General features: G+C 42.9%; 1 protein-coding gene and 1 long non-coding RNA gene across 4 annotated transcripts in view; one reads left to right on the plus strand and one right to left on the minus strand.

The window, feature by feature from the left end:
* Positions 1 to 11,367, plus strand: part of SLC35F1 (solute carrier family 35 member F1) — a 382,446-nt gene extending 371,079 nt beyond the window's left edge. The window contains exons 8-9 of one of the 2 annotated variants that reach the window (XR_015726093.1): positions 8,042 to 8,347; positions 8,708 to 11,367. Coding sequence is in view for 1 of the 2 variants with exons in the window: in XM_087865420.1 (XP_087721546.1) it covers positions 8,042 to 8,266 (225 nt within the window). In the remaining variant the exon portion in view is untranslated. Of the gene's footprint in view, positions 1 to 8,041 lie in introns of both variants that reach the window. The other variant, XM_087865420.1, reaches the window with a different exon arrangement.
* Positions 11,368 to 21,481: 10,114 nt separating this feature from the next.
* Positions 21,482 to 27,040, minus strand: part of LOC123792927 (uncharacterized) — a 39,534-nt gene continuing 33,975 nt past the window's right edge. For both annotated transcript variants that reach the window (XR_015726009.1, XR_006779810.2), the window contains exon 3: positions 21,482 to 22,100. This is a non-coding gene — a long non-coding RNA (uncharacterized LOC123792927). The remainder of the gene's footprint in view (positions 22,101 to 27,040) is intronic.

Genomic DNA, 27,040 nt, shown 5'->3' on the forward strand with positions numbered 1-27,040 from the left:
TTCCATTGTAATGGAACAGGAATAGATTAATGATGCAAGAGTCCCAACGTGGGAGTGAAGGCCACTCTCAGCGTCCCTCACACACAAATGCAATCCCTTTTTGACAAGTGATAAGAAGAACCAAGCACGGAAAGGTGACATAAATGAACCATCTGATGGCCTTTGTTGTAAGCGAGCCTGTAATTAAACACTCCACAGACTAGGCCCCTTTTCTTCCACTTGTGGCGTGGCTGTCCTGGTCTTCTTCTGCCGGACTGCACAGAATAGAAATCTGCATGATTGAGGAGTCCTATCAGTTCATCAACCCAAGTGAAAATGTCTGTTTGTCAGATAAGAGATAATGTCAGAAATCCATTTTTAGCTCCCTGTTGCTGTACTCATGTGTGAAATTACTCACAGGGGAAGATACTTGCCCGTAAAAGAACCCTTATTGGCCTTGCATGTGATTGGCTGCACAAATGATACAGCCAGATGAATTGGTTTTGCAAATCAAACAGAAGGCCTCATCAACCAAACTGGGACTGCGGTGGGGGGCACAGCCTTGCGCTGGGACAGTGTCAGGGCCTTCCTGTTCGCTGCTTTGCTCCTTTGTTCTCCGACTATTTAGATCTCTGCAATTCGTCGGTTTGCTGATAGCGATAGAGAGACCATTTGGCATTTTGACTGAGGGACTCATTGATTTATTTTCTGTCTTGATGAGATTAGCATGGATTTGGGATTTCTTTCTATCTCCTTTGGAGAAAGAACAAGGAGGGAGGGATTGAGGTCAGTACTGTTGGTCTCTGAAGAAAACCGATTTGGGTGTCTGCGGGTAGATTGTGCGCCATGGTCACATTTGGTATTTTCCCATGCTATGACTTATGACGTAGAAGAAAGAAATACTGCAGTATTTAGACAGAGAGATTTAGCCCTTTTCTTTTTTCTTAAAAGAAAACAAACAAACAAACAAAGGAATGAGGAGAAAAGGGGATGAGGAGAAATCCAAGAGGCAAGAGTAGGAGACAGGACAACAATAAGGCAGTTCTAAAGAATTTGAAAGAGCTCTGGCCTCTCCAGGCAATTTATTTCCAGTTCAGTCAACTCAGGAGCCAAACTTTTGCATTTTTAATACTCTTAATACTAATAAAAATGATCTTGTTAGTTTAGTGCTGAGCCAAAATTAGGACGTGAAGCAGCAACTTGTTTATGTTGGCATTTCTGTGGAGCCGAGTCTGTCTCGTTGCCTTGCCCTGAATAGCAATTGGCTCAGACCCAGCAGCAATAGATCAGCACCAGGGGAGAGCCTTTCCTCACGGAATCCCAAGCAGGCCATGGCTTACAGCCTGCCCAGCAGGGACCAGCCTCCCCTGGTTCTGCTCCCCGCCACTGCACTCCCAAGCTCAAGGTGTGGTCCACGACCCGCTGAGACACACACAGCTACTGAGAGATGAGTTGTCCCTGGTGAGCTGTCCCCTCTCTTCCACCCCAGGACACCTGGCAGATTGGTTGTTGCCCAAAGGGTCCACTCTTCAATTCACATCTCAAATGGGAACCCAAGAGACCTTGAGTTCCCCTTTTCATTACAAAAGCCAATTTTATCAACCCATAATATTTGGATTTAAAAACTCCGCTGTGGCAGCATTATATTTAGTTGGGGTTCACTCTTAACTGGCATTTTGCTTTACTTAGTCCCTGATGAGTCTTTGAACTACTGTGGTATCGAGGACCTCCGAACGGCACAGCCTGGTTTTCTGTTGGGAACAGAATGGGTTTATTTATCTGTTCTCGGTCTAGAAATCCTGGTTAGGTGTGCCAGCTGATTAACCTTTGTGTGTGCGCTTTATATCAGAGTATGGAAGGGTGGGGGAAATACGCTATTTCACATGGTAGAGCATTCGGGGTAGTTTGCACAAACTGAATTAAAAGTCTGATTTTTCCCGGGCATAGCTTGCTGCTGAAATTGCCAGACCAATCTCCCTGCATGGAAATTCTTCCCCGCAGCTTTTGAACCTCACATTTACCAGCCTGTGCCGTCTGACCTTGGGAGTGACTAGTCACTGCCCTTTATTGTTCTACTTACCCACGGTTGCATTGACCTTTGAAGCAACTGCTTCAAAGTTTGCAATTTCCCAGCCTCTACCCTCCTAGGTATTTTCTGCTAAAGAGTTAAAAATGTGGAAAGGTTTCATTACATCGGTGTCTATTTAAAAGAATAAACTTGAGTAAGAGCAAGAAAGAAAGTCATCATTGTAGCCGCGTATCTTTTGTTTTCCTTTGTATATGTGAAAAGCCGTGGTGAGAACACTTAGGAATGTCCTTGAAGTCCTTTCTAAGCAGTTTCCTGAGGCAATGCAGAAACCGCTTCCAACGAGTACCATTGTCAAGTTTCTAAATGGAATGCCTCGTTCAACAGCGTTTAGCGTCGGTAGAGCCCCTTGCTGGGGCAAGACAACAGGTCTTTTTACATTTTAGCAATAATGCCTGCAAGATGAGGCATGGCCTGAGAGACTGTTTCCTTCCTCCACACTTTACAGATAGCCTTGGGAACACATGAGAGTTTGAAAATGTTGTCCTTTGCTCACCTGCCACGCGTGAGAAGGCTGCAGGGATGCTGTTCTCTCATCCACTCAGCTTCTCTTAAGTTCAGAAAGCTGGTCCTATCAGGTCAGCTGTCATGGCTCACAGGTGTGCATGCACACCAGCGCACTTGTGTGTGTGTGTGTGTGTGTGTGTGTGTGTGTACACAATAAGTGAGAGATGGAGAGAGAAAGAATACATACTACGTGGTTAATTTAGAGAATAATAATTCTTATTATTTCTTTTCTGGGTATCCAGTTATGCAGTCCCCTTCCCTCCTGGCTGTTGAGGAACTTTCTTTACCTGTATCTCTTTTCTTTCTAATTTGACCTTATTTTCTCCCTCCTTCCAATTACGTTTTCTCTGAGGTTCCTTGGCTCTCCAAGTTAGATCAAAATTGGATCTAAATTTAAATCTCTCCTTTTTTGTCAGTTATCTCCAGGAACTTTACCCAAATCTCTTCCCCCTGTACCCCAGTTTCCTAGGAAACCTTACCAGCTGCTCTTTTCCAGATCTTTCTTCTACATATCACAAGCAACATAGTTTCTTTTTTCCATTGACTCTTTGTTTTTTTCTGGAGATAGAACTGCCATACATCTCCCTTTAAGAGCTAAAAGACTCTTTTAACTTTGCATTATCTATTAAATAAAAATTCGTTCTGGTCATTAATAGGCCCAAGTGCAGTCACTGAGCAAAAATGACCAGAGCCCAACATCAGGAGTCTTAGAAAAGCCATATTATACAGAAGTATGTACCAAGAGTGCACTCTCCAGGAAAGAAGAAAAAGCAGGCCCATCATATAGAAGTAGCTGGGACATAAATTCAGTAAAAGCAGAGTTTTAACCCAAAGTCACTTCATCCTTGAAACCTTACGCCTCTCTGAGGATTGCCCACATTCTTCTCTGCTCACGCCTGCCACCTTTTTGGTAAAGGTAGAAAAGGAAAGATGCCTTTGAAAATTGCCCTCTTCCTTACCTGTTTTAGTTGGTTTACTTATAAATGTACTTTTCAAACCATGTGGTTTTCTACTGGTATAGGCTTAAGACTCACTAAGTCATTAGTTTATTAAAACTGTGCTTAAATGTTCAATACCAAAGCCAAAATGAAAATTTGTTCTGTCCTTAACTGATGTGCTGAATGTCCCATTAGCTAAATAGTAATCATATTGAGATGCCAGCTGGCTAGAGCTGGGTTTAATCCCTGGCTGGAGGTTGAGGAACTTTGTACAATCTTTTCATCAGCCTTCAAAGCCACCCCCTTCTGGACAATGGCTCATGTCCCAGTCAAATTGCTTTAAGCAACACACAGGCATTCTCATTATGTGCCATGAGTGCTTGCTGACCCTTGCTAGCAGAGAGACCCATCAGGATGGAAAAAGCAGCGTGGTGTGTAGCACGGTGGTGTGTTGATGCCGGCGTGTCCTTTCTCAGCTTCTCAAAGCTCCAGGTGAAAGTGTGTCTACAGCACAGAACATAAAGTGCCTTCTGATGGGCTACAGCTGACTGGGACCACAGAGTAGCTTCCAACAGCAGCCTTTGCTCTTCAGTGGGGACAGCACGCCTCCACCCGAACTTGCCTTATGTGTGACTCAGACCTCCTCTCATGCCCAGACAGTCCTTGTTCTTTGCTTAGGCAACTCAGCATGAGTATTTCTTTGCACTAAATGAGTTACACAGCCTAGAATATACAGAATTTTTGTTTGCTTGATTTTTTTTTTTTTTTTTTTTTTTTTTTGAAGAATGCTCTATCAGGCTAAGTGCAGCATCCAAAACTGGGAATCATCCTATTAGGGATCCTGATTCCACTTTCTTTTTTCTGTCAACCCAAAAAGAGAAAAGAAAATCAAACCTTTCTGTCATTATTTCTTTTTTTTTTTTAAGAGTTTATTTATTTATTCGACAGAGATAGAGACAGCCAGCGAGAGAGGGAACACAAGCAGGGGGAGTGGGAGAGGAAGAAGCAGGCTCCTAGTGGAGGAGCCTGATGTGGGGCTCGATCCCACAATGCCGGGATCATGCCCTGAGCCGAAGGCAGACGCTTAACCTCTGTGCCACCCAGGCGCCCCTCTGTCGTTATTTCTAGTGTTCACTATTTATCCAGATTAATCATAATGCATGTCTTTCTGTCCCTTTTGGGGCTTGCATGCTACATAAGACTTTGTCTACCATCTATGAATAAAAACTCTTGGGTGACTTCCAAGTTGCCTCTGTCATATAAAATCCCATGCTATCTATATTTTGAACAATGTTGGAATGAATTCTGCATGAACTAAACGGAAATGCGTTGGAAGTAAACTATGCTCTCATTCTAAAGCTGTGTCCCAGGAGAACACTGGGTAGTGCATGTATCATTCAACCTGATGCTTCCATGTCCAAAAAAAGGGATGATTCGGGTATTTGCTCATACAATGGCAGAGGGATTAGCTTTACAAAGATGAATTTTAAAATATTTGTCATCTTCATCAAGTCGAACTATGGGAACCGAAACCAGAAATTGAGAGGAATTCACATCCTTCTTGCAGGATACCCCGCATGAGACCCTTTCCTGTCCCTCCCTCTACGTGGCCAAGTCCTATCCATCCTGAGTTGATGTAACGTCCTGTGCCAGTCCACTGATCAGCAGCCCCCCTCCTCGACCCAGACTCTTGCATTGCCCCTCCCATATTGCTGTCTTGTCATTCTCCTCTGACTGACCCCAGGTTTGAAGATGACTTTTGAAGCTAATGATCAAGGGTCAATACTCTGACTTCCCTTTCAACGAGTTTTTGTTTGCCGTTGTATGTATGAGAAATGACACTGGGTTTTCGAGTTTAAAGCTAATAAAAAATTTGAAGTACACCCAAGTACAGGCTGACTATTTACTGTCTGTTTCTTTAATCTGAAACTTCTACATAATTAAATTCATTCATTTATTCAAAATACAAAGAACACTTAGTAGATGTTGACACTATGCCAGGTTCTGCACTTGACACTGGTCAAGAAAGACACAGTCCCGTAGTTAAGGGAGAATGACAATTTAATCAGTGATTACATAAGAGTGTTTTATATATATATATATGTTATATATATATGTTATATATATATGTTATATATATATGTTATATATATATGTTATATATATATGTTATATATATATGTTATATATATATGTTATATATATGTTATATATATATGTTATATATATGTTATATATATATGTTATATATATGTTATATATATATGTTATATATATATATATATATATGAGCGACTCATTATAAGATAATGCTATGGACAGTAACGACAAAACGGTAATCATGACAAAAAAGGTCATATGAATTGGATGCTTTTTTCAAGGTAGGCATTGGATAACATTGGATACATGCTTTGTCAAGTCTAATCTTTACAGCCTGTCTTGGTATAGCTACCTATATATATGTAACAATTATTAGCCTCACTTTACTGATAAGGAAACTTGGACCTGAGGAGGTTAGCATAGTTGTCCAAAATGACAGCTCGAAAGCGGGGGAGCTAAGATTTGAATCCAGCGTCCGGTTAGAGGGCAGTTCGGAATCTCCCCACTTCCAGCTGCTGCAGCAGAGACCAGCTCACACCTGAGATGGGCGAGGCTCTTCACCTGAGACGAGGGACATGTCCATGGAGTTTGAAAATGAAAGGCGTTAACAGAATATTTGAAATGATTATAGTGTGGGGAACAAACCCATCTCCTTCACCAGAGTTCCAGGTAAAGACTGCAGCTCTCCAGTGTAGAATTTCAGGAAGCAAGTGTAGAGGTAAATCGGTTTTCTGAGATCACCTGCAACAGTTCTGAATGGTCTTCTTTTCCTCCCATTTCATTTTACCAACAAATTCATGAATCAAAGAATAAAGCACGCTTCTTTTCATTGGGAAAAACTGAATTGGTTGTTTCAAGTTATTCAAGTGAAGCTGTTGCAAGCTGAATCTAGTCCATAAATCCACCTGGGGAAGGACTATCACATGGTTTGAGTATGAAGAAGAAAGGAATTGAAAGACAGGGTGAGGAATGATCTGGAAAGAAAATCAGAAAATGGTCTTTAGTCTTAGCTACCTTGCTGCTGCTGAAGAGAGAGATGGAGGGGGTGGAGGGACGGAGGGAGAGAGTAGCAGGAGGAGAAGGCGGAGAAGGGGAGGAGGGGGAGGAGGAAAAGAAGAAAGAAAAAGGAAAAAACACCACTGTGGCAGGAGCTCTTCACCTCGGGGATGTCTTTTCTGCTGTGGCCGTCTTGGAACTGTTCTAGCCTTGCAACTGACTCTATAGACTCTCTGGATCCTCTTCCTGTTCTTCTTCCAGCTTCCAATTAATTTTTGTCTTTTTAGCAGTTTTTAGTTCTGTTAGAGTATGAGCGTGAAAAATGAAGTAGGAAAAGCCAATCAAATTGGTCTTCTGTTTGCCCATGGATGCAGCAGGTGGTCGAGACTGGGACAACAGCTGTTGCCTAAAATGAGATTTGGCATTCACAAGTGCACTGTATTTTGTCTACCTGTACCTCTGTCTGTCCACCGAGATGATTTAGCCCTTGTTCTCATTTCTCTGTCCCCAGTATTTCATTCCATGTTTGCTCTAGAAGGGCATACAAGGAACTGTTAGTTGAATGACTAAACGAATGAATAAACGAATGAATGAAATAGAAATGGCAACACTTGTATTGTTATCTTACTCCCCCCCTCCCCCGGGTAATTCCTCGAGGAACGACTTCCAGTGTAACTACTCAGGAAGGTCCAGAAGTTGTAGTTTTTCAAAAACATACATAAACTCTCGGGCACTTGTATAAACCCATATTCCCCCGCCCCCAAATCTCTATTAATCGTCAAGCAAATACTTTAGGAAGCAGGATGCTACATACACAGCTGTTTGGTTGTTTCCAGATTAGTGGAGCAAGAATGGAATGTTACACTTTTCTTTTTTTCGATCCGAGGATAATCTATTCTTGCAAAGACAGTCACAAAAGTCGGTAAGAGTTCCTACGGGGAACACAAATAGTGTCTGAATGGGATTAAGGCACAACGAGAGGGCCCAAGGCAGCTGTGTCGGGGAGGGCTTCTGTGTTTATGACTTCATTACAACCTTAAACGGAACATCTATATTTCTTCCAGGTTTAATGAAGCCACAAACAACCCACTCTTTGTTGAGTGATATCGGAGGTTTGGTTTGGTTTGGTTTTGCTTTTAACTTGATGTATTTTCATTTGTGCTTGACTAGCCCTCCCACGTCAGGGACTCCGACCGGCCCTTTCGGGACAATTAGCTAAGCGTTCTTCTGTGTTCACCACAGAGCCGAGAAAACAGATGAAGAGAATCAATAAGACCGAGGCAGTTTGGGAAGAGAACATTCACTTCCCATTCGGAGCGCTGGCCGCCCCATCCAGCCACCTGCTCCGTGGGGAAAGGCTGGTCCCGCGGGGCCCCGTTCTCGTGGGAGCCGCTCTGCACTGACCGCTAAATGACTTTGCTGTCCTGTGCTTCAGTTTTCAGGGCTTTATCTGCTGTCTTTCTTCACCATCCTCATCGGGCTGGTGCTCTACTCCTCCACCTCCACATACATCGCCCAGGACCCCCGAGTGTACAAGCAGTTCCGCAACCCTTCAGGGCCCGTCGTGGACTTACCGGCCACGGCCCAGGTGGAGCCTTCGGTCACCTACACCAGCCTGGGCCAGGAGACCGAGGAGGAGCCCCACGTCCGTGTGGCCTAGGCTGAGGCCCTCCCTGCCCACTGAAGTCGCCTCTGTGGCCACGTTGTCCGCCCTTCATCTCTGTATTGTACATAGAGAAAGGTATTTATTAGGTGTGGTGTATGCGGGGGGACGGCAAGGTAGCAGATCCGAAAGCCTGTAAAAGGCACCCGCTAACATCCCTGGAGACACGGGCTCCAACCCACCTGACGTAGAGAGACGCCTACTAGCTAGTGTGTATCCTGGTCACACCCGCCTGCATTCATTACTGTGAAAACTTTTGAATTAAAAGCAAGTATGATTATTATTTGTATTATTATGTTACTGGTATTACACTAACTTTCAGGAGGATGTTTTGTACTCCTGACAAGAACTATCGCCAGACCCACATGTAGTGAACATAAATCCCACTTTTCTATGGCAAGTCACTTTTTAAGAATCATACTTTATTTTTTTGCACAGTCTGTATGAGTGCTGCACGCCCCAGGAGCTCCACCCCTGAGAAGTTTCCGTAGCCTAGGGACCTGGTGGCTGACGGTTTCCGCTGTTACCTGTTGGATTGCCTACTCAATAAGTATCTTGTGCTGTGACCCTTGTGGGGAGGGGCAACTGACCATGTCATTCTCTATTCTAGGAATAGATCTAAAACAAACACTTGAGCCTTTTATATCTCAATCTCTGATTACTCCAGGCCGTTGCCTTCCTGTTGTAGCAGGGGATTCTGCTGATGAAGTCCCTGTAATAACAGGATCAGGAATGTTTCATTTCTGTGGCTTATAGGAAACCCCCAAATAGTATCATGTGTGTTTAGGGTAATACAGATATATATCTATATTAAATCTCTCTGCCCCTCCCTAGACCCTCTCTTCCAAAAATTTATTTGGTTTTACCTTTAATTCCTAGATTTCTTTAGTGATACTATGGAAATTATTCAAGTCATTGGAAAAAGCCATGGCCCTCTGCCCTCTTAAATTGTGTGACACTGTTTTTAAGATACACCAGCATGGCCATCACCCTCCTTGTGGGCGTGTCATCGGCTGTGCGGCCTCCCAGCAAAGTCAAGGTGCTAATGTGGAGCGGTCTCTCACAATGGCTCGATGGATGTGACCGCTCGGTAGTGATACACATGTCGGGAATGAAAAAGTGTGGCATTTTGGTCATATTTGGCGTCCCTTCAATAGCAGAATATATCAACACCATATTCTTCGGGATACGGAGAACATTGCGGCGTCCTGATAAGGCTTTGACGGATATGTCGCTAGTCTAATTTTTTGCCCTTAAAGTCACTCTTTTTTTCAAACACACACACACACACAAAATCAAGAAACGCCACAGACCTCTACAATTTGGAATAGGTTTTCTGTGTCAGTATGTGAAATAGTCTTTAAGTTTGGCTGGCTTCAATACTGTGCAAAAAGACCCAAGAGGGAGTACAGGGTTTGTAAAGGAAAAATAAATGCTTATGAAACTGGGCAATTCGGATCAACACATCTCAAGCAAGCAAAGCAAAACACCAGAGGGGCCCGTGTAAAGTCGGACAGACCTCGGCCCGGTCAGGATTCCCATAGCGCCTGCACAAGGCCTAAATCCTGGGCAGGTGAACGCGTCCCATGCAGGATGGTCCGAACCAGGTGGCCCCTGGGCCTGCCTTCTGCCCAGGGGGTGCAGTCCTGCCCCTGGAGATGGGGGAAAAAATTATCTCCTCGGATATGCAGAGTTTATGGTCATCTCTGTTCGGCCCCCTCAGAAATATGTTTTATTTTAGGAGAAAAAAAAATGCCGAAACAACTTGCCAGTGTCTGCTTTCTGCTACCTTTTAAACCGATTAAATACCTTTCTCTGCATATTTTGTCCATTCAGATCTGAAGACCTTTAAAGACTGTGGTTTTATTTTTGTGTTTACATTCCTTCGGTTGGCATAATTTGCTTGATTCATTGCATTTTTAGTATTTATTTTAAAGCCAAATGTTTTAGTCTTTTTTATTCATTTTTATGACACTAATTTGTAGACACTTAGTAAAGTCTTATGAGAAATAAGTGGATGAAGCTATTCCAAGCCAACTCAGCGGACTGGGAAGTTTTTTAAAATTTAAATTTCAAAAAGGTTTGCAATCAACGGATGGCTAAAAGTAGCCATCTGCATTATTTTCTAGGATATTTTAATTGACTCCATTGTATGGAAACCAAGTGTGAATGTAAAGGTGAACTCACTGTCTACCCTTTACCATCCAGTGTCCTTGTGCAGAAGACTTTCATGTCACTGGGGTACTTCCTGTGTTGGTTCGTCTCCAGTTAGAAAGGCTGATAACATATCGCACCATCTGAGATCAGAGTTCCAGACTGACCCTTCGGACAAAAAAGAAAATAGCAAAGAACAAACTCTTCTCTGTGTAAAAACACTGGTCCTTCGGGAGCAGGGTGGGAAGTGGGAGTAGGACATTAACTCTAGCCGTTTTCATTTCTGAAATTTCACAGCCTCAGTAGACACCAGCAAAAAGTTCCGCTTTTCACCCCCCTCCCCGCCCCCAACCTCCACCCCACCACTCCTCTCTCCTCCACAAGTAAGACTTTAGCAATTTGTATAGAATTTGATTGGGTAAGCAAACCACAGCGCCCCTCACCCAGCTAGCGAGCCCTGCTGCTTCTCACTTCCTCCCTGAAAACCGGCAGCGGGAGCAGTGCCTGCCTTGGTCACCTTCCCACCGGCGCCAGACTCTGAAATACACGACCAGGGAGACCAAGCAACGGAAAAATTTGCACCACTGTGTCCCATGAAAATGTTTCAATGTTTAGTTTAGATATTGCTAACTTGTGCTATTAACCTTTTGACAAGCGTATAGTATTGTTTGTTTGGGGTTTGTTTTTGAGTTATAACCACTTAGTAGTCCCCAGCTAGCTACCAGGACAGATTTTACCCCATGGGTAGGATTCTATTGTCAAGCCACATAATAAAGCACACTAATCCAGGCACCGCAAGTGGAAAATATGAACCAAAAAGGAGATTTACACCGATAAGTTGAACAAACTTTCCATTTTTGATATTTGCATGCTCCCCTATGGACTGGCTGTGGCAATGTAATGCCTGTATAATGTTTTCAAATAAAAATAAATGCTTTATGAAAGCACCGAGTTCGTGGTTTTCTTGAGTGTTTGTCTGCACTATGACGACCCTGGAAGGAGCTCTCATGGGATGCTGGAAATAGCCATGAAAGTAGATAGCAGGGTCCATGTCAAAATAAAAACCAGAAAGAAAATGTTTCCAAATTAGGAAGGGCAAGCTGGTCTCAGAGCTGTAGCTTTGAAAAGCCAGATTGAGCACGTTTGTAATTTGCAAAATTAATTATTTGACTGAACCCTTAAGAAGGCTGCCGGGCTCCAGTCTCCAAGCCCGCGTTTAAAACACATGTAGAACAGTACAAATTTTCCCCCAAGAAATGGTGTCTTACAAAGGAGAAAGTTCTGCCCTTGGCACAATGCCAGACTTAAAAGACACATGCTCTTCCAGAACACGATGTTTATTAAGCAGGACGGTTTTGTGTTTCTGCTCTGCACCGACACAGTATCTTGTCATCGTCCTTACCCCGCTGACTGCAGCCACCAGCAACCCCTTCAGTACTTCAAGACGATGTCTATAAATTCACGTGTTCCTGTCATGCGCGTTCACAAGCGGACCTCAAAGTGTAAACCAGCTGTAAAGACTGTGTACCTGAGTTATAAATTTGAAGAACACCCATTTTTTTTTTCAGGAGAATAGGAATAGGAGCACATTGATCCTTTATAGAGTATTGGAAGTTGAGATCCTTTATGATCTACCTTTATAAATACAACCCTCTGTACGGAACACTTAAGAATTTGTTTAAAAAATGTGACTCAGCTTAAAAAAGTTTTTTCCTTGAAAAAAATATAAAAATTTCTCTAATGCGTTGTTTGCTTTGTTTAGGAGGTTCTTTCATCAAAAATGAAATATATTTGAACTTCAACCCAGGCTACGTCCAAGTGTTCAGCAATTCCAAATAATTGGAGTCCAAAGAGTAAACACAATAAATGCCTACGACATGTTTACTCAGTCTCCCCAGTGAATTCTAATTTTCTTAAGGGAAAGAACTCAGTTTCCTACATGCTTGGAAGTTCTTGCAAAGGTAAGATAAGGCAGCACTTGAAAGATTTTTGTGACTATTAGCGTGAAGAAAAAAAGACAAATAAAATTCAGCAAGAGAGCTGTAATTTATTATATTGTCTCAATGTTCCATAGGAAAACAAATAGTCATGTCGAAATAACAGGATCTGAAGCCAGATCCATTTTCAGGCCTAGAGAACATCTTGCACAGGGAAGACACTTGTACAGCTTTTTTTTTTTTAATGGACTCGAACTTCTAAACTCAAAATAGAAAATATAAGAGTAAGATTTCTATTACAAAATGTTCCCTTTTCTTCTTCTGCTACTTGAGTACTTTTGAGTACTATAAAATTCCTGTTCTTGGAAAGGAATAAATCACTGGTTCACTCAAATGCACCCCTCTCGGGAGTTGTTGTTTTTTTTTATAAACCCTGAAATGTTTACCCCTTCAGGTTGGCCCTGGGATAAAAAAGCAACAAAGTGAGGTTCCTTTTTTACTTGCAAATAGTGCTTTTGAACTGATAACACCTCTTCTTAATTATGAATACTGATCTTTCTTTTTGCTTCCTTTCTTCCTTTTTTAAAAATTTTTTCCTTTTTCTGTCTTTTTTCTTTCTGCAAGCATAAACAGAGGAATAGCTATGGGCCACCTCGGCAGTGTCTCTGCCCTTTATTCTCTATGTGGTCGAAGACGTTTAATTCAAAAAAATTACAATACAGCTGGGAAATCCCACACCTCCCAGATGGCCTTACATCCGTGCCTGAAAGGACTAGCCATTGTGTGCCACTTCGCAGACAGCCAGACGGGTTGCGTCCAAACACCACTGCAGCCTGATTAACAGGGAAAACTAATGATCAGAGGGAGCAGGTCTCTGGGAAGAGATGAAAATTAGGGGCTTCCATCTGGATAGACAAAGGCCTGGTGTGGGTAAGACTAAAATCTATCAAATGAGCTTGTTCACCCGGCCTCAGCATTAGAGCTGGAAACAATCCCATAATGCTTGAAGGATAATTTCAGGATAGGTAAAGATAAATATTACTTTACACGATGGGGAGCAATCTTCCTGAACATATTACCTCAGTCATGTGTTCAGTCACCTACTAGGGAAAGCTACGATAAGGCATTAAGTGGGCTGTGTAATTCATTATCCAATCTGTTAGCGCTTTCAAGAGTGAAAGCAGGGGCGCCTGGGTGGCACAGCGGTTAAGCGTCTGCCTTCGGCTCAGGGCGTGATCTCGGCGTTATGGGATTGAGCCCCACATCAGGCTCCTCTGCTATGAGCCTGCTTCTTCCTCTCCCACTCCCCCTGCTTGTGTTCCCTCTCTCGCTGGCTGTCTCTATCTCTGTTGAATAAATAAATAAAATCTTTAAAAAAAACAAAAAAAGAGTGAAAGCAGAAACTATTAAAAATTATGCTTGGACAGTAGGTGTGGACCCTGTCTGTCCCAGGCCGACCTGTGCGTTCACCCTGGCCTTAAGAGGGAGGGGAGAAGCTGGCCGCCCGGTGGATAGCCATGACTTCTTGCCACTAGATGTCGCTGTCTGAGGTAGACCAGCAGTGTGAAACCTACCACCTGCGCGGGATGGCGAGGCTGTTCCTGGATTCTCACTCCCGGAGGGCAACACACGAGACTAAAGGAGGCAGTACTGCTAGAATTATTCAGAAGCAAATTACATTAGAAGCTGACACACCCATACATTTCAAGAAGTGCTCAGTGACGAATAAATGCACGCCTGAATGGACGCATCCTCCTCGTGGGAGGAAGAGGCAGAGAAGAACCGATGCCTGGCCGCAGTGGCTCAGAACCCGTCAGCAATCCTGCACCAACATGTTCTCCAACGGCGTTCCCAAAAGTTACTTCTGTCGTGTTTTAGCAAGGTTGGGTCTCGTTCATGCCTTTCTTGGCCTTGTCTTGGTAGACTAAGGAGAATTATTTCCATAGCACCCGAAGAGGTTTGATAAATTTTAAGTAATAGTAATAATTGCAGTTTCACAGATGGTTGGCCACTTGCCAACTTCACAGCAAACTAGAAAAGCAATAAAGAAAATCTACTTGTTCTTAAAATGACTACTTTTCTAAATGAAATTACCAAAGAGAAAGGAAATGGGCTAATCACTGGAATAATCAAAACAGTCTCATTATGGGACTCCCTGTGAGCTTTTGTTTGAATTCTTTAATGTAGTTTTTGGCATTAAATAGGATTTTAAAAGCTAAATAGGTCACACATGCATACAAATGGTTGAGTGAATCACATAACTGCTTTATGCGCCCCAAGATTCTGCCTATCAGGCTGCGTTTTAATTAAAGGGAGAATTGTCAGGGATAGAGGACAACTTAATGTGGGGGAGTCTGGTGTCACAGTTGAAGGCTGAGACTTGACTTGGCATTTAGCTTTCAACTCATAATCATGACTTCCAAACAACAATGGAGTTCCTTTTCATTTTAGTCAAAAGCTTAGATGCAGAATAGGAGACCTGGAAGGAATATTGGAAGTCATTTTGTTCAAAATCTCAAGTCATTTTCTGACATGTGTGGGGATGGTTTAGTTGAAGCAAAGATGTTTTAGCCTGGAGAAGCTATGCAGCCTTGTGCACCGCTGGCAGAATTCTGCGGATTGCACCGCGGAGTACGAGTCCCCAGTTAAAGAGGCTGCTCTGGGATCTCTGGCAACCAGAGTCACAGACCTAATGCAGATCCTTCCCATTCAGGGCTCAAGCAGTCTGGTCCTTAAAAGGATCTCTATTTCCACCCAACACTGTAAGTGCAATCCCGAAGAGAAAAGGGAAAGGGCAGGTGCCCAAGGTAAATTGCCTTTGCCCTTCCGTGGTGAATCTGTTAAGGCAAATGTGCAGATGGGAAGTTGTCCCTCTGCTGCTCCTACTCAAAATTCAAGTGTAAGAGGAGTCTTTGGGATGGGCATTGCCCACGAGATTCCCAAAACCAGACAGGCTCCTAAAAGCTGCGACGGTCCATCCGGAAGTGCTGTCCTAGGGTTGAGAGCTCACTGCTGCTATGGGGACACATCTCACCTCCAGACACTCACTAGCTGTCACTCCTATGTTCTCCTATGACCTATGGCAGATTAGTGTCACTAGGAAAGCTATTGCCCTTGAGAAACAAGTCACCTGCCCTTGAAAGAAGACCAGACTTGACTCTAAAGTGAAGGAGCCCGACGTTCTTCCTGACTGCTGCAGCAACACAAACCAGTCAGTTGAGTGGCCCTCGCGAGGCAAGGATGTGGGAAAATGAAAGTCATCAAACAAGAGAACATGATAATAGAACCTTGAAATTTTAGAAGCGAAAGTTGCCCCTGCCTTCCCTGAGAGCGCATGTTGCTTTCATGCTGGAACCAGTCTCTCAGAGCCCTGGGGGCTCCATGGGGACATCAGCTCCTACTCCGGAGTTACCAGGGGTTTGGGTGAAAGCGCCCTTCTACTATTCCTCTCGTAGTTGGTTGAATGTATTGCTTCTGTTTGTAATACAGTCCTCTTTTCTTGATTCTTTTTTTTTTTAATTTTTTGAAAGTAATCTCTATGCCCAGTGTAGGGCTCGAACTCACGACCCTGAGATCAAGAGTCATATACTCTACTGACTGAGCCAGCCAGGCGCCCCCTGATTCTTGACATTGTAAAGAAGCAGACTCTTATGTGCCAGTGCCATGCTATTAATGACATTTTCATGAAAAAGTAGAATATCTTCTATAGGGTACAGTGTAAGTCCCATCTGTTTCTACTGAGAAGGTACCAGCATCTGCTTTTGGGAATTACATTATTTCTGTCCGCTTCTCCTGAAATGATTGACCCAGCTTCACGGCACCATTCCACATTTGCTGCCATCTTCTTGGCTTGGTTTTTCTACTTCATGAGCTCATTCTTGATGACTGCTCCTTGGAGCATTTCAGGAAAAAGAAATTTTTTTCTATATAACTTAACTATATTTGGTCTTTTGTTTTTAAAACCATTTAAGAGGAGCATGAATGATCATACCTCAGAGGCTGTCTCTAGGCTGTATGCACATTTGTTTTAAAAAAAGAATAGAATGAGATTTTTTAATATTACACTGCATATTTATTAAAACACTCTGGGTCCTAAATAACAGTTACTTTAAAATCAAATCATGGTTTTTAAAAAAATTAAAAATCATTATATTTTCCAACATCTTTACCTGTCAACACTATACTTCAAGATTCCTACATTAGCGAAACACTGTGAAATGTCTTCCTGCTGGTGAAGCTGGTTCATGCCATCCACCCTACAGAATAAGCCAATTTTCTTCAGTGGGGCTAATTAACTTATTTAACTTTTCTTTCTCTTGCATTTTTATGTGCATAGTTGCAAAAAAAAATTTTACATCATTCTTCCATTTATCCAAAGAAACATTCTTGAGGAGAAGTTATGACCAGTAGAATAATGTGGAGATAATATTATATAGCAAATTACTGCTATCCTGATGATAATGAGCCAAAAGCTTTTCTTTTTTCTTATATGCTTTATCCTTGGAACAGACTAATAAGTAAAAGTGTTAATTTTAGAGATGACAATCTGGAAAATAAGGCATTAAAGTTAAGGCCCCAAATCAAACCAAAGAGAAGTTTTGGTTACAGTCAGATGTTCTGCACCAACCAGGTTCTGCCCTTGACTGACCCACTTACAGCAAAGGGACAGGTGTAGACGAGAGTCCTGACTCAGTTCAGCTCACATGTTCAGCCAACGTGGTAAGACATGTGCTGGCAAAGCTATGTACCCACACAGAGGCAAAGTCAAGATGTGAGAAGAGAATCCAAGTCAGGTGACATTATCCAGGGCACCTTGTATTAGCCGTGGGTATTCCTGATAATGCTCCTATTTGATTTACTGTAGCAGATGCTAAAATCCACCTTCATGTGAGAATTTGAGACCATCATCCAGTTACTGGCTTCCAGATTAAGCTCTATTTGGGTTATGTACACTAGATGACAATTTTCTCCAGGGAAGGAAATTCAAAAATTCTTCCACCTCTACTCCTTTGCAACTTCATCTGTTAGCTTTGTCTATTTTTACCTTAAAGGGATTTAGTTCTCTTCATGCTCATCACTAGAACATCTTATTCCACCTGTCAATCTCCAGCAAAGTTGTGAACTCGGGTCTTCAAGATTTTTCTTAAAGCCCAAGGCCAACTCTTAACAAGACCAAAGACATTGATTTTGCCCAGCTTCCCACAGCACATGTAGTTCAGAATGAGAAGAATGCCTGAGAACAGAACGGTCCGGTTATGTTTCTCCTTCCTGAACACAGCTAGGACTGTGCTTAGGATCTGGTTCCACTGCATGCCCTTTTCAGTTGGGCAAATGAAGCCTTGGAACATGCCAAACCTAACTTTTCCATTTGCATCTCCGGTTACTCCCTTTATAAAATCAAGCTCTGGTCCTCTGATATTGACACTTGGCAGTGGATGGAGACCCTCCCCTCACTCGGGGGATGATGCGGAACTGCGGTAATTAGTGTAAAATCTTCAAGGGGAAGATGAAGCTCAGTGATGAGTGTCAGACCCCAGAATCTCTTCCTTCAGATAGTCTTTGCTCGTTGCCAATCTTGGAGCATATTCATTCAAATTTTTAGGGGAGTCAAAGCAGTTTCTTTGCATCTATTCCAGATTTCCATGTAGCTAACAGTTATTTATTGTACTGTGTGCTAGGCACTGAGCATTGTAGCAATTGTCTCATTTGAGCTTCAAAACAGTCCTTTGGGGTAGAGTCTAAAGTGTACCTTAGTTACGTTGATGAGTGAAGGGAGGCATAGATGGATTATATAAAATGGCCAAGTTTGTCCAACGCACAAGTGATGATGGGGTCAAGATTCAAGCCCAGGTGTATCTGACTCCGAGGACATCAGAATACACGAGGGTACACGATGTCTCATGATACCTCAGGAAAGGATTTATTTCGTCGACACAACCTTTGAGGAGCTGTCCACAAAATGAAGTGATAAGAAGCATGCGGGAGAGAGCTGAAGTGACTCTGTATCCAAAGAGGGAAACAGTTATATTGTAATGATTAAACTAGTTAACATAAGAAATCAATGCCAACCACACTCATAGCTCATCTTCTTTGTGGGAAATGACAAGCAGATTCTCCTCTGTACAGTACCCACAGCAACAGATGGTCTGAAGGAAAGAAACAATTCCATCCGCCAACAGAAGAAACACTGACTTGCTCTGGAAGTAGAAAGATGCAGTGGGGGCCACGTCCCAGACTTCTGCAGCAGGCTCCATTTCCACGTGCCCAAGAGGCAAGTCTTCCCCCACGCGCCCTCCCCGCACAGACGTCTTCCCCGGGCCACGGGCTACGATTATGGCTTTGTCCGCACGCTGCTTACCTTGGCGGCAGCCTTTGGCACAGCCGCCCACGCCTCCCTCTAGAAACACGTCTTTCCCCTAAAGTTCAAGGAACCACATCCACCTGGCATTCCTGAGCCTCGCAGGCCACTCCCCCTGGCGTCATCTCCTGGGGATCCTTCTCCTCCGCAGCCGTAGACGCTGGGGCTCCACAGGGCTCTGCTCTCCCTTAATCTACACTCAGTATCACTGCTTTAGACACTACTTCGTGCCGATGACGCACTGTGTCTCCAGCCCAGAACTTTCCCTGCCAGCTCCCCATCTCCTCTTGGACTTCCACTGGGCCTCGGAAACCCTAACTCGTCCAAGGCAGAGCTCATGATTCCCCCCAATCTGCTTCTCCTCCAGGCCTCCCCACCTCACTTCAGATCAGCATCATCAAGTCGTCACCTGATGACTTGAGCCAGGCACCCCAGATTCATGCTCCATATCGTCTGCCCCATCAGCACCCACGTCCAATTCCCCAGCCAGTCCTGCCATCCTCGTGTCCTGAGTCTGACAACTTGCCCAGTGCTTCGGCCACCCCGTCCCACCCACCTTCCTCTCTATCCTGAGCTGTGGAAACTGCCATCTAGTGCTCTGCCATTCCTGTCGCCTTACGATCCATTCTCTGCACAGCAAGGTCTACACAAAATGCACATCAGATCCTGTCATTTCCTGCACAAACCTCTCCAGTCTCTTCCCAAGGCTACTAGAATAACATTCCAGGGCCTTACCATGGTTCTCAAGTCCCACAAGACCTGGATCCGAGTTTACAACCGCATTTTTTCTACCCTCCTCTCACTCGCTGACCACACAGGTGCGTGTCCTCCTCCCACAGCCGGAGTGAGGCCGCCAGGGCGCTCAGCCGAGCACGCCGGCCCTCAATGAGCACAGCTCTGGGGCATGTCAGGTGCTTTCGGCTCCGACGCTCCCTCCCCAGAGCGCCTGCTTGGGTCAGCCTCACCCCAGGCTCACCCTGTGCGGTTTCTTCTTGGCGCTTCCTGCTGTTTGAAAGAACCCGTAATGTAGGTGTTTCATTACCATATTCCCCACTAGAGCAGACGCTCTGTGAGACCGGAAAGAATATTAGGTAGTTATTTTTGTTTGAAGCAACAGAAACTGGCTCTGACCAGATTAAGGAGAAAGAGAAATTCACTGAGAGGCCTCTGACTCTTTGAGGTAGAATTTGAACAGCATTTATGCTCCTGGTACTGCCTGGCATATCTTTGAAAAACAAAGCATGGCATAGAATAACCAAGAAGCATTTTTTTAAAAACCAGAAATAGCATTTTAAAAAAATATTCGGTCCCTTCATAAATATATAGTGGGAGCGGTGTGGGGGGAGGGAGGTGTAAGAATAACTTTGGACCTGAAGACTCATGGTCATTTGTCTAAATCTGGGCAAAAAAAAAAAAACAAAAAAAAAAACCAATCTTTAGAGAAAGGATAAAAATTCCTGTGTAAAAAATATGAAGTAAACAGCAATGATGATGAACACTGTCTCTTAAATAAATTATTTAGCTAGAAAATTAGACACCAAAATAAAAATCAGAAAATTATTTATTTTGGGCCTGGTGGCAATGGACTCTAAGCTTCGGTTTAATAAAACATGAACTAACCTTGATATTGTAGGGGAAGAAAAAGGTTTTCTTGACTCTCTTGGGGACCCTGGCTGGGTCTGAAAATTAAACTGACGAAGGTTAACAGGAGAAAAGTATGCAAAGTTGTTCAATATAAGTTTATGTGACACAGGAGCCTTCATAAAGAAATGAAGAATCAAAAAAAAAAAATGGTTAAACCTGAATGTTTTTATGCCAGGTTGAATGAAGAGTGAACAGTGATGGAGAAATAGGATAGGACAAAGGGGGTATAACTAAATGTAATAAGGTGGAGAAATTCAGTAAGGCCTGTTGATTTGGATTCTTCTCCCTCCATCTGAGAAAAAAGGCTGCTCCTCTCCTCTGTGTACAGGGAGGACACTTCTCATGGGGGGGTCTTGCAAACTGCTTCAGGGGAGAAGGGCAGGTGAAGGTCAGAGAGACCTTACTGCATCTGACATCTTCTCAAACTTTTTCAGCTTAAAATATTCAGTATATCAAGGTGCCATATTTTGGGGTAACATGTTCTGAACCCTGTCAGTGTCAAACTTGCAACTTATTTTCAAATAAAAAATGCAAAATTTGAAGCGCCTGGGTGGCTCAGTCAGTTAGGCACCTGCCTTCGGCTCAGGTCATGATCCCCAGGTCCTGGAATCCAGCTGGCATCAGGCTCCCTGCTCAGTGGGGAGACTGCTTCTCCCTCTCCCTCTGCCTGCCGCTCCCCCTGCTTGTGCTCCCTCTCTCTCTCTGTCTCTCTCTTGTGTCAAGTAAATAAATAAAATCTTTTTTAAAAATAAAAAATTTAATTGAAATAATAAGGGTTTTTCCTGAACATCATATGAAATTCCTTATTTAATAGCTCTTTCCAGAAGGTCTTGATATTCAGCACAGTATATTTTCTGAAAATAATAATGACTGAAACACAGTCTTTCATGCTAAAGACCAATTATTACAGTCCTGCCATAGAAGGTTTGAGATCCAGTAGGCTGGGACTGAAACTTTTCCCTAAGTGACAGTGTTTGAGAAAAAAGCTCAAAGAAACAAGATTTCCTAGTTTTATGAACCAAATTTGATTACCTTCCGGCAGCACTGATGAAAAGCAGTGGAGGGTTGACAGCTTGACTTTCATTATGAAATAAACACACCCTTACATGGAAAACAAGATTCTGCAAAATATTTAATAAAAGTTCAAAAAATACAAATTTTGAAAAGCATTTTCATTACAGTGTGGTTCATCCGTTTTACCCCGAGACTCTGCCATCATGCCAGGAGACAATCATCTCCCAGAATAAAAAGAAAAGTAACAAATGTCATGAAAACCAGGGATGCATGCAGATAAATAATGGGCAAAGCGTTCATAATTTCAACTGTCCTTCATAATGTCCCCATGTTCTGTCTTTGGGATCCTTCAGGAATTTTCAAAATTAGAATGTCAAAGTGATGCTTCACTTACTGTCATCTGAGATACAGGACACGGATTGTTCAGAAAGAGTAAAAATTCACAAACCACTCTAAACATTTCACGTTAGTCAATAACTCCAGGCTTTCCCTCGCAAGGTATTTTTCCAGAGAGCCTAGCAAGCAGCAGAGTTTGCTGATACGGGTTTTGAGTCCTTTGCCTTCTTCGGCCCACCCCTGACAGCTTCTAGAGATCAGGAAACGCACGCGGGTGGTCTGCAGTCAAGAGCTGTCTGTAATTTCCTCATCCTCTTGGGCTTCTTGAGAGAATACTTGAAGGAACACTTCATATTGCATATTAAGACATCAGATAATGCAATTTCCTCTGGAAAAAAAGAGTGAATGTCAGTGCACATTACAGTTGATCTCATTCTTTAAGAGTTACTCCCAAGATAAAGAAAAAATATGACCTGGGGATGGAGGAGAAACAGAGCCAGGTAAGACCGTGCTTAAAAGTCAAAAAGGGATTGGGCTCATAAATAATGGAAACCAAAATAATAGTGGCAGGTTGGCATTAAATTCTAAAATGCTTGAGACACTGAAAGAATTTCTTCCTGTGCATAAATATGGAGAACCTCTAAAATAAACAGCTATAGAAATAAAAAGCTAATAGAAGTTTATTTTTAAGGCTGTAAATACAACAGGAATGGGAGCCTTTAGAAAATAAGGACATAGGAGCTTTCCCTTCTATTTTGCCACATAGGGAGTTGAGAATAAAAAGCCTCCGCTGGGGACGAAGGCGGGATGAGCTACCCACTCCCAGGGCTCTGCCTCTGCCTGGCCGTTCCTGGCAGTGGGGACTGTGGAAAGAGGGAGAAGAGCAGCCTCCGGCAGCCAGAGCTCCAGGCAGTTCTCAGGTCAGCATAAATGTCAACAGAGGGCATCCTGTGCTCACACGGACGCCTGGGCTTGAGGGACCAATGGTGTAGTAGTGGGTAGAATGGGAGCCCCTCCAAAAGATACATTCACCCATGACCTGTGAATGAGAACTTACTTGGAAAGACGGTCTTTGCGGATGTAATTAAATGAAGGATCTTGATATGCTACCCAGGTAGGCCCTACACTCAATGACAAATGTCCTCATGGAGACAGAAGACAAAGGAGAGAGCCTTGTGAAAGTGGAGTCTTTGGCTGGAGTCACAGCCACAGCCATCTTTGTAAAGATGGAACCAAACTTCCTAGAAGTTCTGGCCTAAGTTTATACTTGGTAGAATTACTTGTTCAGCTTCCAAATTCAGGCCAGCTAGCCAGATGCCATGATTTGTAGGGAAGGGAAAGTATCTTTTTTCTTTATCTATCTATGTTCTTGACCGGGACCCCTGTCACAAAAGACAGATTAACAAGAGAAGAAACACACAAATTTATTTAACGTAAATTTTACATGACACAGGAGCCTTCATAAGGAAATGAAGACCTAAAGAAACAGCTCAACGTGAGTATTTTTAATGCTAGGTTCGATGATGAGTGGAGGGTATTCTCACATGAGAGTTTTATGGCTTGTTTCAGGGGAAGGTCAGAAAGCCCTTCCTGCACAAGCCATTTCTCAAATTCCTTCAGCTTAAAGTACCCACTGTGCCATGGTGCCATATTTTGTGGATAGCATGTCCGGAGTGCCATCAGACTCTCAGGATGCTTGTTCTCTAGACCAGGATTCTCTACTTGGTTAGTAAGCTCAAGCTGACTGTAATCTTCTAGAGGACAAGTTTCTGCCTCCCAAAGGTGTTCAAGGACCACTGCCAGTGTGGACTCTGAGTTTGATCATTTGTTCTGCCTCCATCAGCTCTACAGATGCGGGCCTCTCAGATTACATACAGAGTGGAAGCTATCCAGTTCTCCAAAGGTCCATAAATTAAAGACCTACTGGCCAACTAAATGTTCTGTCTCAAATGTTCCTTGCCCGATTATAGGATTAGATTTCTCTGGCCTGTGTGGGATGAGTAGGCATGGCAGGCAAGAATAATTTGGTACAGACTCCTGGATCATGGCCGACCTCTGTATCACTTTCTGGAGAAATTGGTCCGGACTAAAGTAACCTTTCTCTTAGTTTTTAGTTCCACAAAGAGGAATCGATCGTGACCTTTATCCTCAAGATTCTTTATTACAACCTGGCTACTTGAAGCAAAAAGGAATTATTGGAAAAAAATATTAGGTAACTCAGAAGCCCAATAAGAAAGCTGAAGAATTAGGCTTGAAAAATAAGCAAAACCCAAGATAAAGACATAGTCAGATAGCAGCTACTGCTGTCATTGCTGAACACTTCTCTGGCCCCTCGACTCAGCTGCCACAGGACACTGTCACCTGTGACAGACGATGCTGCTATGCTACCACCACCACTACCGAGAATCAAATCTTATGGTTCCTTCCTCTGCATACCACGGACTTAGATTTAAAGTTTGACTTGCAGGAGGCAAGCAAGGCCTATTTGGTGAGCCTCTTTGAAGACACCAACCTGTGAGCTATCCGTGCCAAACGAGTAACGATTATGCCAAAAGACATCCAGCTAGCACGCTGCATTGGTGGGGAACCTGCTTAAGAATCCACTATGATGGAAAACATTGCATTTTTTAAAAAATTTTTTTCTATTCTTCCTGTTACTGGTATTTCCAAACAGTAGATTCTTTTTTTTTTCCAATGTGGTCAAAAGATACATACATATATATATATATATGTACATATATATATATATATATATATATATATATATGGTTGTGAGTGGAAAAATAGGGAACAGAAATCAGGTATTGGCAGTTTTTCCATTGTCATGTGTATGTGAATTTTTAATATAAACACAGGGGCATAAAGCATTCATGTAAGTCCGAACCTTCAGTGAACATGTTTCGGCAGTTCAACATTATAACAGTTTAAATAAACCTGTTAAATATTTTTGGAGAATGCCAGCATTTGGATTTTTTAAAAGCAAGTACATCTCTTATTGACGGCGACTAAGTGGGGTTCGCAGCATTTTTATCACACGGTAGGTTCCACCCATTCACTGTACTTTTCTAACTGACTTGTCCTACATGCAAGCACGTGTTTTTAATGTTATCTGTCTTCTGTGCTATTCCTGTAAGTTTGCTATTAAAATACATTAAACTATAAAAAATAAATTAAAAAATAAAGTTTGAATGTATGTTTAGCCAAGTCACGTGCAATGACAGAATGGCGCTCTGCAAACTCAAGGCTTCTCATGGTTCCTATCACCCACCAAGACTCATACAACGAGGGATTTCCCTACCCCAGAAATCTCAACAGCCAAAAATCATAACAAATGGGCTAATCTTCATGGGTTCTATGGAGACCCTGGTCATTTCTGTCTATCTAGAACTTAACTAGCACTTAATTGAGACTCAGATCGGAGAAATAGATTAGATAAACACTCCCATTGAGCTATAAAGCCATATGATCTGGTTCTCCTTTTAGCTTACGCTTAACATCACTTTAGGAAGAGCACATCACACCACTAAGCCTTCCCACTTACATACACAGAGCTGAGCAGTCTCTTAGGTGCCGGCAATGGGGCTTCACCATCACAAACTAGAGTAGTCCTAAACAACACCTCCCTACTTTTCTGAACTCGCAGACACACGTAGACAGCGCTAACATTTGTAAGGCACGTTAAAGTACCTAGGTGCAGTTGTTGGGTTCCGAGCCTTCGAGCTGGGGATGTGCCCGGATGCTCCAGCTGGTTGAGGCCCCTCAACAACCGTGCATATCTACATCTTAGTTCACCTCGCTTCACCCGAGGCCCTCTAAGATCTATCCCTGGATTTGACCTGGCTGGTAGAGACCTCAGCAGCAGGACAGCACTGTTCTTACTGATCTTTCAGGCAACACCGTTAGTGTTACTCGAGATTATTTATAAGAGACAGTTCATAATGATTCATCAATGTGGAGACTGTACAGATGGCTGTTGTTCATTAAACCGCACATACCCTCTCAGTGACAGCCCTCAGGAGAACTTTCTCTCTGATCTCAGTATCAAGAAAAGCTGTGTGCTCTTGAGCACCTGTTGTCTTGTTTTATGTCACGGACGGGACACTGTAAATCTTGTAATGGATCAAATTTCTCTGCTAAACTAGCTCTGGGAGGGTTAGAATAAAATTTGAAACCTGTCTCGAACATGCTTCTAGGACTCCAAGGCATGCGTCTTCTGTACTAAGCTCACACAAGGCTCCACCTCACTTTCCTACCCTCATGCACCCCAACAAATTTTCATTTTTTTCCACCTGCGAGATTGTACGTATTTTTATAATTCACTTCAGATCATTTTAGAAACAGGATGGAAATGGAAGGAGGGGAAAGAGAGAAGAAAGGGGAAAAAAGGAAGAAAGGAAAGCAAGCAGACTGCCTTAAAATTCTTGACCGATTATATGTTCAGCTAAGTCACACCTGAAAGGTAAGTTGTCCAAGGTGCAAACTCTAACTTACTTACACATACCCTCACACTTACGGCTCTCAATTAGTATATAGGTTATTGGAGATAAAAATAATATCACAACAATGTGACTATACTTCATGCTACTAAATTGTGCACTTGGAAATGGTTAAAATGATAAATGTTATGTATATTTTCCACAATAAAACATTTTTAAAGCTATCTGTTAAGATAAAAAAAAAATACTCTGTAGTTCCAAATCTTAAGCTTCTTAGAAGAAAGAACTGTCTTATTTATCTTTGTGTTGACCTTTCACTCCACCAGGGCCTACAATAATAAAAGCACACATCTGGTGTTTGATATGTTTTTTTTTTTTAAAGATTTTATTTATTTATTCGACAGGGATAGAGACAGCCAGCGAGAGAGGGAACACAAGCAGGGAGAGTGGGAGAGGAAGAAGCAGGCTCCCAGTGGAGGAGCCTGATGTGGGGCTCGATCCCATAACGCCAAGATCACGCCCTGAGCCGAAGGCAGACGCTTAACCGCTGTGCCACCCAGGCGCCCCGGTGTTTGATATGTTTCTTGAATTGGGTTTCCTGAAGATATAAGTAGACTTTACATGCAGTCAGTTGCTTATGAGTGTGATTTGGGATTCCTGAAGGTTCTGGTAAGTATCTCCCCATCATTTCTGCTAACTGAACTTTCTACCATTCTTTTGGGTTAGGCCCATATTAAAAGGCAGATATCTTATCCAAAGAGAAAATTATTTTTTGAATGCTAATTTTTAAAGCTATCTTACTAAGAATGTAGTTCTGGGGAAGGGAGTTGCAAAACAGGTGAATTTGGGTTGAAGCTAAAGTTAAGAAGAGACATGGAGACAGTATTTCAAA

Source organism: Ursus americanus, chromosome 11, assembly GCF_024610735.1.
Source record: "Ursus americanus isolate L20-20 chromosome 11, mUrsAme1.1.p, whole genome shotgun sequence".
Taxonomy (NCBI): domain Eukaryota; kingdom Metazoa; phylum Chordata; class Mammalia; order Carnivora; family Ursidae; genus Ursus; species Ursus americanus.